General features: G+C 34.7%; 1 protein-coding gene across 1 annotated transcript in view; it reads left to right on the top strand.

Moving 5' to 3' along the window:
• Nucleotides 1-15,877, top strand: part of LOC140435722 (zinc metalloproteinase-disintegrin-like NaMP) — a 501,897-nt gene that overhangs the window by 352,423 nt on the left and 133,597 nt on the right. Inside the window, exon 5 of the mRNA XM_072524445.1 lies at nucleotides 40-186. Within this exon, the coding sequence (XP_072380546.1) occupies nucleotides 40-186 (147 nt within the window). The remainder of the gene's footprint in view (nucleotides 1-39; nucleotides 187-15,877) is intronic.

Raw genomic sequence — 15,877 nt, 5'->3', positions numbered from 1 at the left:
AACAACTTTTGTATTAAAACAAAACCATTTTATTTTCAGGACATTGAGCACTGCTATTATCACGGGACCGTTCAGGACTATCCAGGAGCGACAGCTGCCTTTCACACTTGTAATGGTGTCAGCGGAGTTATACACGTGGGGAACGAAACTTTTGTTATTCACCCTTTTTATGGAGGAGATCTCTCGGTCAGTACTTTTCATTATCAATATTTTGCCTAAACTTTTATGTTATTCTAGGTAATTTACTTTAACAAATTGTATTTTGGAATTATGAGATTAAAAAAAATCAACAATTAATTATACTAATGAGTAAAATTAAATAAATTAATAAACTCACAGTTTTAACAAAATTAAGAAGAAACAATTAGAATATTTTGACAATGCCATAAGAAAAATCGTAAGTATGAACTAAAAAGTATAAACAATAACAGAAACTTACCTTCAATAATTGAAAATATACCTAAACTTTGTTGAGAGAGAAGAAACTAATGGTGGTTCAATAATTTATTTCAATGGTATGGAGTTTAATACAAGATAACCATTGCAAGCAGTATTCGATAAAATTAATATCACTAAATTAAATATCGGTAATCTAGGAGGGCATCATTCTCATATAAATTTTAAATAACAATTTTAAGTTTTCTATTCATTTCAGGCTATTAGCTTTATTCTGAATGTTTATTTCATAGACTACCATTTTTTTTTTATTTTTAAAACGTGATTCCACGTCATAAATTGATACATACACTGTGTGTCAGCCAAATGGAATAAATTAGCTAATAAATAAATGAAAGGGTATTCGAAAAAACGGTCAAACACGACAACTAGTATGTATAGTTGCGCATTTTTTTCCATTAAATCTTTTTATACGGGGTGTATCAAATAACGGTGGCCAATACCAACTTGCTTATTTTTATTAAAACACCCTGTATATTAATTAATTTTTAGATTACTCAGATCATGTTAGACATTTTTTTAATACAATGCCCTATACCTATTTTTGACTGCTTCGGAAATATTAAGTAAAATTCAAAAAATTCACATTTATAAAAGAAAATTTTCCGAATTTGCCGAAAGTCGCTACAACATATTCAAAAACTTCTAAATAATACAAATTTAAACAATAATGTCAATGTAGAAGATGTTCAAAATGCTCCCTACGAACGTTTTGGCAACACCCTAACCGTGAATAAAAAGTCTTATAGCGTTACTCAACATCTCAGATGTGATCGATCTAATCGCAAGCGTTATTCGTCTTCGTAAATCAGCTATGTCAGTGGGTTTAGTTTTTTATACAATACTTTTCACATATCCCCATAAGAAAAAGTCTAATGGCGTCAAATCGGGGGATCGTGATGGTCATTCCATCGATCTTTGCCTCCCTATCCACGGATTTGGAAATATTGGGTTGAGGTACTACCTGACATGGATTTGGTAGAGGGATGTTGCTCCATCTTGTTGTAACCATATCATATTCGCTGTAACTTGTGGATTTCCTGGATCAGGATACAAGTTAGCCAATCAGGATACAAGTTAGCCAATATTAGCACTACATTATTTTGGAGCATTGCTAAATAATTTTCGCCATTCAAATTGCCATCTATGAAAATGGGACATATGACCTGATCTTCAATAATTCCTGCCCACACGTTAATCTTCTCTTGAGTATTGAGTATTGCCTTCTCTCATCCAGTGAGGATTTTTGAGTATTAAAGCCATTTTTAAGAGTTTTTTTTTTCGTTCCTGTTCAGTCTTGTATTCGGAAAGTCTCTAGAGATAATTGTTACTTCACTGTAATCGATCACCATTACAGTATTTATTTACAGTGCACTATACCAATCTTTCAAGTAGAAAGTTGCAGTTTTTTTTTGTTACGTTCTCATGGAGAGTATTTTCGGTACAAGCAGTTGAGTAAGCGTCCTATGTTTCATTACAGTTTTTCTTAGAGGATTAAGAGGAGTTTTATGTGATATGAATTTGAGATGAACTATCTCAAACAATCATAACAAGTTTAAAAAATGCAGAATATTAGAAATTAAATATTAACGCGCTGTCTAAATTTTGAGGAAACTATAAACAGGAGGATTTATGAAAGGCCTTAAAAAGGATGCCCTAGGTTTGATTTTATTTCTGGGCCCGTCTGATTAAAAACATATCCGTTATTACAGAAGCTAAATCTTATAGTTTGCTGCCCTTTGTTGTTTTCTAAACCCAGTCTATAATCTAGTAAAGGTATCTGTTTGATTGCCCATAGAGTTTTTGTCTTTTACGGTCCATCGTCTCGTACTCACATAATACATTTTTTTTGTAGTTTGTAATTCCTTATTACAGAGTCTGCAGTTAAGGTCTCCGTTATAAATAAATATTTTATTCACGAATTATCTATCATGCATGGTCAACTGTTACTGTTCTCAGTTTGTTTTGGTCCATATGAAGCATTTCATCTGTTTTTTTTTTCTTCATGGTCCACCAATAAAGGTTTTTCTATGTGTTTGTTTTGGAATTAATTACAGCCATACAAACTGCATTCTTTGGTATTTCCAAAGTTACAGCTAGTTTGTTTGATTCGTTTAATCCTCTTTTTGCAAGTTATTCTGATTTTTCGTTGCCTTCAATGCCCTGATGTCTTGGTACCCAGATAGTCTCAACTTTGTTCTGGTCTCCAAGTTTATTCATTTTTTTAGGCAGTCCCACACCAACCTAGACGTTACTTCCTGAAATGCCAGTGCCTTCAGTGCCGCTTGACTGTCAAATAAAATATGGGTCTGCTCTTTTTCAACAGATATCTCATTATGTCATTCTGCACATTGTAGTATCGCTTAAGTTTCTCCCCAAGGCAAAGTTTTCGCTAATTCTTGGATGATTGGCGTAAATTCCTGCCGCCATAACATCTGTAGTTTTGGATCCATCTGTGTACCAGATTTAACCCTGTTGGTTATGGTAGTCCTTGTTTTTTCATACATTCATGTCTGGAATAGACACCATATATGAATTCTTAAAATTGTATTTTTTTATCATGTGATCTAGTTTTTATTAAAATTGTTCTGTGTTACAGTTATTGTAATGGTTATATGCCCTGTCCTTTCATTGCAAAGTTTGAGTGATTGTTTCAAATGATTTGTATCAAATGCAAATAAGGCAGGCATAGTAGAGCCTCCATAGCTGCTGTTGGAGTAGTACGCATAGCACCAGTTATATAAATCCCCATACACGAAAGTCTTTGGACCTTTTGGCACAAGTTGGCTTTTCACCTGTTTAAAGTGTCTTAGTCCACCACATTGTCGCTGCGTAGGTAATTGAGGGTTTGATCATAATGGTGAACACCCCGTGCACCGTCCCGTTTTAATTTCCAAATCATCCGTATATCCAATTGTTTTGTGATTATGTGCCTTTAAAATTCCTATAAGTCCGGCCATCATCAGATTCCACAGCATTGGGAGCAAAACTCCTCCCTGTCGACCTAGACCAACACAGTCTCGTTAAGTTATTAGCTTACTTATTGCTACTTTATGTAACGCTATCCATGTTTCTCTTAGGATATGACCTGGTCCAAGTCTAATAATTAATTAAATATAACAAAAATAAAGCATTAAGATCAACCTAATACTAATAAACTAACTAATAAACACCAAGTAGTAAAAAAAAGTCAAAGAAAAAAAATTAAAAACAGATACATACAAATCAAGAATATATTGAAAATAATTTCTTTGTTTTATAAAGGGTTATACAAGAAAACAGAAAAATGACAAAATACCCTTTCCTGCTGCTTAATGTATTCTGATAATATAGTGCTGATAAGAAATACTACAATAATGTAAAGATTTAAAACTTAGTAGGACAAAAACAGAGTATTTGGGATGTTCATGAAACATGGAGTTACCATTAAGAATAAAGTAATATTTTTTATTGGTAAAATAATTATTATGAAAAGAAAGATAGATAAAGATGCATGCAGTAGAGTTAAGGCGGTATAAATAAAGTGGAAGGAAGTGACTGGTGTGTTCTATGACAGAAACGTTCCAATGAAACAAAAAAAAATTACAAAACTACTATAAGATCAGGAATGGTATACAAAACTTAATGTTGGATGGTTATAAAGAAAAAAAAGCAAAGAGTGCAAGTGGCGGAGATCATAATGCTCATATGGAGAAGTAGAGGAACAAACAAGGATACAATTTAAAATAAGTATATTAGGCGAAGTTTAGGGGTGGCACCAGTAATACCAAAAGCATATAGAGCATAGAATGAGATGGTTCTAGCATGTTAAATGCCAAAACGTTAATCGCAATACGAAAAAATACTGATTTAAAAGTTCCCGAAAAAAGTAGTTAACGAAGACTAAAGAAGACCTGGAAAATACGGTTAGTCAGAACTCAGAACATGTCGGTAAAAGAAATTGATATTAGTATGTCCTAAGATAAATACTGATAGAGAAAAGTAATTATGGATATTGAAATCTGGATAGGAGTAAAGCTACCGAGAATGATCATATTGATTCGTTTTGGTTTATACCATAATTTATATTGTATGTAAAGCACATTTTCCGAAATATTTGTTTAAAAATATCGATTTTTACATTTTTATTTATGCAGAACACTGTTTTTAATGTACCTTTTATAAAAATTGCTCTTCAATATATAAAATCTATGTCCCCATTCATATATTTCCAATTAAAAACAATATTTTCTGTGTAAAATATTAATTATCGGACATTTTGTATCCTGCATGCACCATTGTAATATTTCTCTTGTAGTGCTATGTTTCCGTGCTCTTCAAATCGCATTAAATTGGTTTTAAAAGTATTTTGATACGAAATTTTACATTAATAGTGAGTGTCGAGTTAAGTGCACTGCTTTTAATATTCAACCGTTTGTTTTAGTTCGATGCGATACATAAATGATCCTATATTCCATATGACCTCTATGAAGTATGATAAATAATTTTAAATTTAATAAATTATAAACATTTTAATACCTAAATAATATGAATTGTTTTTTAAAATTTATTTATCGCGATTTTAGTGGCCAGATGAGAATATATTTTAATGAAATATATTGCAGACTACAAAGTTATTTATATATCTAAATGTTAATTTAAATTTTTAATTGTTTTATTGAGGTTTATTAAGTTTTATTGAAAATCCTATATAAAAGGTATGGAATTAAAAAACATCTTAACAAAACGTTTTCGGACTTAGTAGTTTATCATCAGTGCATTTACCTGAAATATGTTTAACCACTTTAGTAAATGCAAACGTGAAGATTAAATTTTGACTAAGGTTAAAACGCAATATTGGTTATTTCTAATATTCTAATACCTCACATGTCGAACAACAATGAACAACGGGGTTTGCATTAGTGTATAATAGTTCGCTAGTTATTTGCATTTTTGGTCTGCCAGACTCTACCCGACTATTCGAGTAACTTTTGTGAGTAAGATAAGTAAATTTATTTTTCTATTTTTTGTGAAATATAACCTACATAGAGTAAGTATTTTAATTCCTATGGTTATAAATATATAAATATAATAACGTTCCAGCCTTTAATTTTTTCTCTTGAATTTCAAATTTCAGTAATGGATCCTTATCTGAAAGAAATTCAAAGATTACAACAACTCTCTGATAAATTTAGCTAGAATCAGATGGGTGTGAAGAAAGTGACCACATCACAGACACAGAAGAAGAATGGAAGGAAGAACTGGAAACAAAATTGAAAAAAATTTTGGGGGAGGAACCGTCAACTTCAAAATATTTTGAAACGAATACGGAAAACCGGTGGTTCTTTTATTATGCAAAAGATGGGGTATCCTGAAGAAAACATGTGCCTTCATAAATTTTCGGAAAAAAGTTCTAATTTAATTTCATACTTATCAGGTTCAAAAGGAAATGCTCGTCAGGGAGCTCGTTTTATTGATGATGCTCCAAATGAAGCCAGACTTACAGATACTGTAAAATAAAGGCGTTGATCGGTCTAATACACCTAGCTGGGGTTTTCAAAGCAAGCCGCCGAAATTGCAAAGGATTTTGGGCTGCTGATGGAGAAGGCGAAAAGATGTTTCGAGCTACTATGACTAATAGGCAATTTGCATTTTTGCTACGTTGCTTGCGTTTTGATGATGTAGATACTAGAGAAGAAAGAAATTCATAGACAAACTTGTACCAATAAGAAACGTTTTTTAATAACTTAATCAGAAATGCAAACTTAATTACTTTCCTGGCTCCTGGACTTACTTAACATCAGACGAGATGCTTTTTGATTTCCGTGCACGTTGCGGATTCCGCATGTACATTCCGAATAAGCCAGCCAAATATGACATAAAAGTATTTTTCTTAGTGGACGCCAAATGTTTTTACACGGTAAATATGGAAGTATACGTTGGAGCTCAGCTTCCAGGGTCATATCGCGTTAGTACTAAAACCACCGATTTAGTGGAAAGAATATATGAGTCTGTATTTGGATCGTTTAGAAATATAATCACGGATAGTTGGTTTACAAGTTACGAGATTGTAAAACGCATGCTGGAGCAGCATAAAATTACAATTGTTGGGACAATTTGAAAAAATAAAAGGGAGATTCCAAAGGAACTTCTTGATCCCAGCAGACCACAGTACTCGTGTATGTTTGCATTTTTCAAATCCATTACTTTGGTGTTGTATATACCAAAGAAAAAAAAAGTCGTGACGCTGTTATCATCCTTTTCACTATCATGACTCGATTGATGAAGATTCTGGAGATACCTGTAAGTCCAATATTATTACTTTTTATAACATTACAAAATCGGGCCATTACTCAGTCAATCAGAAATGTGTGACTTATACCGTAGGCAAAAACATCCGAAGATGGCTAATGGTAATCTTTTAACATTACAATTTACTCAACATTGCAGGCATTTACTCTCATGTCATACATAAAGGTAATGCAAATGAAAACGACCTAATTTTGGAACTAAGATTGTTTCTAAAATCAATTGGCTTAGCCTTGACACGAGAGAACATTGAAACCAAAGCAAGAGACCCTTATTTACAAAATAATATCAGAAATACACGATATCGTTGCGCCTATTATTGTCCAAATCGTAAAACACGATATTTTTGTATCAAATGCTAAAAATGGCTATGCTTAGAGCATGTTAAACCGATCTGCGAAAACTGCAATGAAAATTGAAAATAGGATAAGAATTTTTTTTATTAAATGAAAGAGTAGTACATTTTTGTTAACTTTTTTTTTCAGTTTCTTAAAGATGTTGTTTATTTTATCAATGGGTTTAAAATGGTTAAGATTTAATCAAAATTAAATAAAAAAAGATTGTACATATATCAAATAGTTTTATTTTAATCTTTTCTAATGTATTGTGTAAAATAAAAACTGGGCCTCATAGACCTCACCCGACTGTTCATGTAATTTGCATGTACCCGATTACTCAAGGGTTAAATACTTACCAAATATACATAAGATAAGCCACTACATATGTGGGTAAAAACCCTTAATATTACAAAATTTGTTATTTATTAAATCTTTATTATAAACTTGTAAACAATAGGGTTGCAGAACCTAAGACGACATCTCAATATGGGCTCTAGATGGCAACAATTTTTAGGACTAATGTATGAAAAAAACCGTCGATATAGTTGGTACAATGTTTCTAGTTTGTACAATGCAACACTAGTCAACAATGGGTTAAATAAATATGTTAAAATTTTTATTAATTGGTACTTGTAACAGTAGCAAACATAAAAATGTTCGGGATGAAGTAGAATGTACCCTAAAAATTATGTTTAGATATTGTAAAATACTTATGTGTGTGTATTGACTTTAAAAATTTTTTAATCTGAAGTAGACAAGCATCAATTTATGTACCTAAAGGAACATAAGTATGTTCTTTATTTTATTTATCTTCCTTATGTTTGGATTGTTCTATTCGATGAGTAAAAGTCTACTTTAGAACAGTTTTAATTTTGTTAGTAATAAATTTACGGTAATAATAAAAATACGAAACTTGTTTTATCTAAAATAAAAACAGCGTTTCCGATAAAATTAAGTTTTTGTTATTCGCGAAAAAATGTTTAAAAATGTCCATTTTTGTCATGTAATTTGTAAAGTTTTATTCTCAAATAACCCCGAAAACATTAACTGAAAAGTTCTTCACAATAAAAACTGCACAAGAAATCGATCCTATTAACACAACATTTACCTTAGAGGAACTATTGACGGCACTCGATTTGTGTAAAAACACAGCCCCTGGTTCATATGACACTTCTTTCATATTCTTAAAGAAATTATCGACTCCATGCATCATTATTTAATTAAAATTTTACAACGGTATTTGGAACAGTTATAATTTTCCTAGGCGGTGGCGATAATCATATAATATTATACCAATTAAAAAAGTTCATAACCAAACACAAAGTTTATCTAAGTCATATAGGCCAATATCGCTGACGTGCACCATGTGTAAATGAATGGAGACATGGTAAATAAAAGATTGGTCTGAGTTTTGGAAATGGAGTCATTTCACCGGCACAATACGGTTTTAGATCTCATAGTTCTGCATCAGATAATTTGGTAATTTTACAATCACATATTTCCGACTCTATGGCCTATAAACAAGATTTATTAGCAGCCTTTTTTGATATCGAAGGAGCCTTTGACACTGTTAAAAAATCTGTAATACTCCAAAATCTTCAACAATGTAGACTTGGTGGAAACATGTACTACTTTGTGCAGAATGTTTTAAATTATATAACTTTTAAAGTTATTTTAAACGGAAAGCTGTCATCTACTCGTATTCAACATAATGGAGTACCATAAGGTTCTGTTATAAGCACAACTTTGTTCAATTTGGCATTTAATAATGTAGGCATTTCCCAGTTAAATACGCATTATATGCCGATGACCTTGTGCTCTTTTGCAGAGGAAAGAATATCGAAACAATCTGTGGACTAATGCAAAAAGCCATTAATAATATAGAAAGGTGGTCGAGGCATATTCGGCTTTCCTTCTCATCTCAAAAAACTAAAATCATAAAATTTAGCAGAAAAACGACAAGATAATCCAATTTTGACATACAACGGAGTATTACTAGAGATGCTATTGATCATCAGAAAATCTTAGGACTGACCTTCGACTCCAGACTTACTTGGAATACACACATACAGGAAACGAAAAGCAACTGCTTAAAAAATATTAATATCCTAAAAAGTTTAGCATATTTCCAATGGGGAGCTGACGAAGAGGTATTGCTTACAGTTTACAGATCCATTATTCGCTCCAAAATAGATTATGGTAGTTTTGTCTATATGTTTGCTTCCAAGTCGCATCTGAAAGCTCTTGACTCCGTACATAATACAGGCCTTAGGATCTGCTTAGATGCCTTCAGATCTAGTCCAGCATAAAGCATGTACTGTGAAGCTAACGAACCAACACTCTGGTTAAGGAGACAATAAACGTGATACTCCTAAAGCTATAATTAAACAATTATTTATAGACACACTTAATCGAAATCAGTTTTATAAAGTTCTTTATATGTATGCCTCTAAAAATGATCTAGGAGTGGGTACGTGGGTAGTGCTGTTGTTTCCTCTTTCAGCACTACAAAACTGATCAGACTTCCTGCCGTTTGTAGTGTATACACTGGGGAACTATATGGTATCGTCAAAGCTTTTTGTATGTTGGAACCAATTGATTGCAATGTAGAGATTTGCACAGACTCCTTATCATCAATACAAGTAATTAACAACATTTTCTCAGATCATCCTCTGGTAAATTTAATACATGACATATAATAAACTTACGGATGATGGAGTAATTGTCACTATTGTCTGGGTATCTTCACTTGTAGGAAATGAGGCTGCAGATGTAGCCGCAAAAGAAGCTTCTACTTTGGATATACCTATATCAAATATCAGTTGAATAATGATATTAAAAAAATGTTTAAACAGCGTATATATGACAAATGGCAAGCTAATTGGAGATGATTGGAAAACTAATGCGGTTCAAGAAAGAGAAAGCGACTGGCAATCGCCCAAATGCAAACGACCAAGAACAGTTGTCAGCGTAGCTGAACAACAGACAGAAATAGTAAAAAGGAGAAAAGAAAAGGAAATGGATTCTAATATCAAACAAATCCATGAAAAACGCCAAGACAAAGAAAAAAGGATGCAACCAGGCACCAGTAAGACACCAAACCCTGAAGTAAACACAGAAAAGACGACAAAACCAGCGCCAAAACCACCGGCGATAATCTTGAAGTCCGTTAACGAACACCAGCGAGTTTTCCAAAAAGCCGCTGAGAAGAAGATTATCTCTGTGAACAAATTTGCAAGATCGGGAAGGACGATCGTAATACAAACGAAGACACGTGAAGACTACTTGGGAATGGTCAAGATCCTTGAAAACCATGAACCAAAATTGGAATTCGTTGCCTATCCAATAGATGGCGACAGAATGAAACGTGTAGTAGTCAGAGGGCTGGCCGCCAATACTGACCCAAAAATCATACTAAACGAATTACAGGAACAAGGCATAGAAGCCACTAGGGTGATAAACATCATCTCTAAGAAAGAGGACAAAAAGCCGCTACCTATGTTCTTGATCACCATCCGAGAGGAAGACGATCAAAAAATTAAAGCTTTAACCAACATCTGCTACATGAAAATACATGTAGAGGACGAAATCAAGAACATAAGGGAAACCATGCAGTGTTACAACTGCCAAGGTTATTATCATAGCTCCAAGGCGTGCCATTGTGGGGCTAAGTGTGTCAAATGTGGGAAAAACCACATTAGCAGCGAATGTGATATGGAGGGCGAATTCACTCCTAAATGTGCCAACTGTAACGGCGAACACACCGCCAACTACCGCGGATGCGTAAAAGCACCGAAAAGAAGAGTCCCAGTCAGGACACAGCAAAGAAGTAAACAAATTAACAGCAAACCCACCAATAACGGAGTAAGCTACGCACAAGCAACAAAAAATCAGAAGGAAAGCGAATCCACAACTGCAGTCACAGAAGCTGCAGCTCTCATTGCTAATTTCAACAATGATATCAACGCCAAAATGGCACACTTCTCCACAATGCTGGAGCAACTCACACAAGTTATGACAGTAATAAGCTCCTTCGGTAAGCAATGTTAGCACACCAATCGGGAGATCTACGCATTGGGTCTTGGAACTCAGGTGGATTATACACAAAAATAAATCTTCTGGACGAAATCGCAAATCGATTAGAAGAATGGCAGACGGCTCTGTGCCTATCTCGAGACAAAGAATAACACATATGCAGTCGGACCAACGGATCCAACATGCTACAACGGAGTAGCAGAACCCACTCATCTCGATATTGCAATCCTACACAACGTGGGTCAACAATATGAAATACATTCATTAAATGAAGGCGATTCCACTCATAATCTAATCGTCCTGACCCTAGGCGCTATTGATATTAATCAATTGCAGCCTCACAAGAGAAGCATAGTAAACTGGCCAAACTACAGAAGAATAGTGAGCGAAAACATCGGTGCGATACCCACTATAAATAACATCGTCGAACTAGAAGATAGTGTGGTTAAATTAGAAAACACAATTAAAAATGCCATCGATGCCAGCTCAAAAGAAATTGTAGTTAATACGATAAGCGGAAGATTCAGGGACATTAGTACCGAACTAAAGGACCTGATCAAAGAAAAAAATAGAAAAAGACGTAGAGCCTACCGAACAAGAAATCAAGAAGACAAGAGGATTGCAAACGAGCTGGACAGAGAAGTGAAGAGACAACTGCAAAATCACAGAAACGAAAGCTGGGATAACTATATTCAAGAGCTAAATCCAAATAAATCCGGTTTCTGGAAACTGTCAAAAGTCCTACGAAAAGACAAAAAACCGATTCCACCGCTACACGGAGAAAATGGAATCGTCTACACAGAAGATGACAAAGCCGAAGTACTAAAGGACGAATTGGAAAAGGCATGTCAAAATAACGAACATCCGCAGGAAGACATCGACTTCACCATCCAAGTCGAAAACTACGCTAGGAGACTAAAAAAGAGAAAGGGAAGAATAGGACTAGTCCACACGTCCCCTGAAGAAATCAAAAATTTGATTAAAATGACAAATGCGAAAAAAGCACCAGGACCGGATAACATTACCAACAAGGCCCTCAAGAATCTACCGAAGAAAGCAGTAGTATACATCACGAATATCGTGAATGGCATACTAAAACTGCGATACTTCCCGGATAGATGGAAGGAAGCCCACGTAATGATGATTGCTAAACCGGGAAAAGACGGCACTTTTCCACAAAACTACAGACCGATAAGCTTACTCTCATCAGTAAGTAAAATCGCAGAGAGAGTCATTTTAAAAAGACTCAATGATGAATCTCTAGCTTTGGGATCTATACCAGAATCTCAGTTTGGATTCAGATCTGAACATTCTTGCGAACTGAGACTAACAGAACACATAACTAAAGGCTTCAACGAAAAGTTGTACACAGCAACTGCGTTCCTCGACGTGAGTAAAGCGTTCGATAGGGTATGGCATCTGGGTCTACTTTATAAAATGAGTAACCTAGGTTACAGTGAGGCGATGACATGTCTTCTTGCGTCATACCTGGCCAACAGAAGGTTCAGAGTTAAGATAGGACCAACACTATCTGAGCTCGGGACTCTGGAGGCGGGTGTGCCCCAGGGGGCGGTGCTGTCGCCTTACCTGTACACTATCTACACTGCTGACACTCCGACAGACCCCAGAACACTGGTTAGTCTGTACGCGGACGATACAGCCATAGCAGCCAGTAGCAGAGACCCAAACCTGGCTGCAAACCACCTGCAAAGTGCTCTGAATAGATTCCAAAGATGGTGTATAAAGTGGAAAATTGCATTAAACCCGGACAAGACACAAGCCGTTATGTACAAACACAGAAAAAAGAGACCGGACAGGGAGATCACGGTAGGAAATACCCCTGTAGAATGGACGAACGAGGCTAAATACCTCGGAGTCACACTAGACAGTAAACTCAATTTTACAAACCACGTCAAACAAACTGTCTACAAAGCAAAAGCACTTAGAAGTCAACTCTCGCCGCTAATAGGCAGAAAGAGCAAACTTCGATTTAAAACAAAAATGAGAGTAGTTAACAGCATAATACTACCCTCCCTAACTTATGCATCTGCCGCCTGGGGACACACATGCAAATCCAACAGAAAGAAAATCCAAACAACACAAAATTGGATAATAAGAGAAACTTTGAACCTACCAAGCTACGTACCGCTAAGATACCTCTACAGGGACTCAGGAGAAAAAAGAATATTAAGAATTATGGATGAAAGAGCCCACAAGATCTTTAACGAAGCCAGAAACCATCCCAATACAAAATTAAGAGAGTTGACAAACTACGATATAAACCACAGACTGGTACATAAACGGCCAATGCAACAGCTCATAGGATATAGGAATTAATAAACATGAAGAAAAGAGATAGCCACAGAGTAAACTGAAAGAAAAAGGTAGACAGTGAGCAACAAAAAAATATTTTCTTTAGTTTTTAAGTACAATATACACCGAGGTGTGTGCAGGCACTATACACCCGGGAATGCACACCTCAACCACACCTACACATAGTGATAGAATAGAACTAAGTTAGTTATAGGTATATACACGGAGTGTGTGAGAGCGCTATACACTTGGGAATGCACACTCCATAGTTAGGTTAGCATAGGTAGATAATAAAAATAAAAAATGCTCACTGGCTAACAAAGACACGCCAACAAAAAATAAAAAAAATTTTAAAAACGCACCTTATTAACACCATCGTTAAAAATCGGGAAAAAGTATACGAACTGACAACGACGGAAACTAACATAACCCGCGAAACCGGGAATTTTATCATCTGATTCTGTGGCTAACCGCCATATAGAACGGAGATAATTAATAAACCGATGAAAAAATGATAAAAATAAAAAAATTTTTTGAAAAAAACTGTATGTCGATTTCATACAGTTACGAATTCAAAAATGATAAGCAACATAAAATATAGTCATAGCCAACAGGCACAGGCCCTTCAGGCATAAAAAATCGCGAATTCCGAGCATTGAGACCATGTGCGGCAAACATGAGCTTGATGGCCGGACAATCCCATCGAGCGCCCAGCCGACGAGGAGAACAAAATTCATTTTTGTCAAATCGTCGGCTGAGCGAACGAGCACACACAAAACACTTCTGGTTAGAGAGCCGCTAGTCACGACTGGGGACTCTCTGACCAGAACACACGAAATTTTTAGGGACTCCAGTCCCGACGTTAAGATAAATAAAAAGAAACAGTAAAGTAAATAGGGAGAAAAGCCGACATTTAGGCTACCCCTACAGTTAGCTGGCATAACCACAACTATTAAAAACGGAAGGTACTTCATTACCCAAAGTACCTTAGTAAATTCTAAGATCATAAGCCTCCTCACGTTATTAACACGCTGAGGAGGGGTGGAGGAAAAGCCCGGGGGTCAGATAGGTACCAACTCGATTAGCGAGGTGTGACCGGTTTGATCTTCGAACATGTGGATCCCTGTCTTATATTGGTATACACATGTTCCTAGGGGTAGGGTTGATCACCTCGTGTGTTAATGTGTGTGTGTGTTTTTTTTTATCAATATTTTCTATACCCAGATTGGGATGCTAACCGATGCTAGAGAAAAATTTAAGCTATTTTCTACCTACTATCAAAATTTCAAGGAAATTCATGCATATCATTCAAGAATACTGTACGGAAAACCTTCATATCCTGGACTAATCTTATATTTGAAATTTGTATACTATATTAATAAACTGTACTTTAATAAAATTTATGTAGAAGTTAAGTAAGATAAAGTTAAATCTCGTAACGTAACAAAGTTTAACGTAGCTTATAGCAAAAACTAGTTCATCTATTGTATCACAAACTTTCAAAAGCTTATGATTTGCAAAGCTCAATTTACCAAAGCGGCATGAACATAAAAGTTAAAATGCGCTACAGTTTTTATGACCTAGCCATATTTTTCTGCGCTGTCTCCTGATATCCGCTATTAATTTAATACACAAAAAGCTAATAGTATTTGTTAGCTTCATACCACATATCCTCAAATTTAAGCAACGAAATCCTGCACACAACAAAAAGCAAATTCAAATTCAAACAATGCAGTTGACATTTGAATCCAGGATGGTCATCAGTTTAGTGTTCGTAATTATTCGTCACAAAGGAGGTAGGACTATTTGTTTTTACACAAGTTCCTAAGGACTCTAGATCACATCCTATTGTGCCCATCTGGCTCTAATTACGGGAACGGACGCCAGAGGTCAGACCAAAACTATTGTGCTCGAATTCCGAATAAGGTATTTTGTCGAAGCAAAAACCTCCTTGCCTTATAATCGATACGAATAAATTTGACACGTTGAGAAATTTATATTTTCTTGTAGAAGTACAATATGTGTAGTAATACGAGGGAAAAGAATCGTTGAACAATTATAAGAAACACAGATATTTTTTCAAATTGGTGTTGAAAATATGTGTATTAAAACATTGCTAAAAAGTTTTTTTTTATAAATGTACTTAAATTATTTTACATTTGCATATTGTGGATTTCTGTGTCCAAAATTCCTTCAGGATTAATTATTTTTCATAATTTTTAAATATTCGCATATCTAACTATATTTTTAAAAGCACTTCAATTAAAGCATAAAAGATTAAAAAGGAACAAAAATACTAAATTTTAACCTCACAGGTAGTTAAGTTATGCTTTAACGCTTAAGTCTAGGCGCCATTCAAAGAAGCACTTATAAAAATTAGCATTTTTAATTTTTAGCAAAGGATATTAAATTAGTACCTTTTGTTGTAACAAAACAACAATTATAAT

This window comes from Diabrotica undecimpunctata, chromosome 1 (genome assembly GCF_040954645.1).
Source record: "Diabrotica undecimpunctata isolate CICGRU chromosome 1, icDiaUnde3, whole genome shotgun sequence".
In the NCBI taxonomy this organism is placed as follows: Eukaryota; Metazoa; Arthropoda; class Insecta; order Coleoptera; family Chrysomelidae; genus Diabrotica; species Diabrotica undecimpunctata.
Note: the sequence above shows the minus strand (reverse complement) of the source record. Positions and strands in the feature narration are given on the sequence as shown.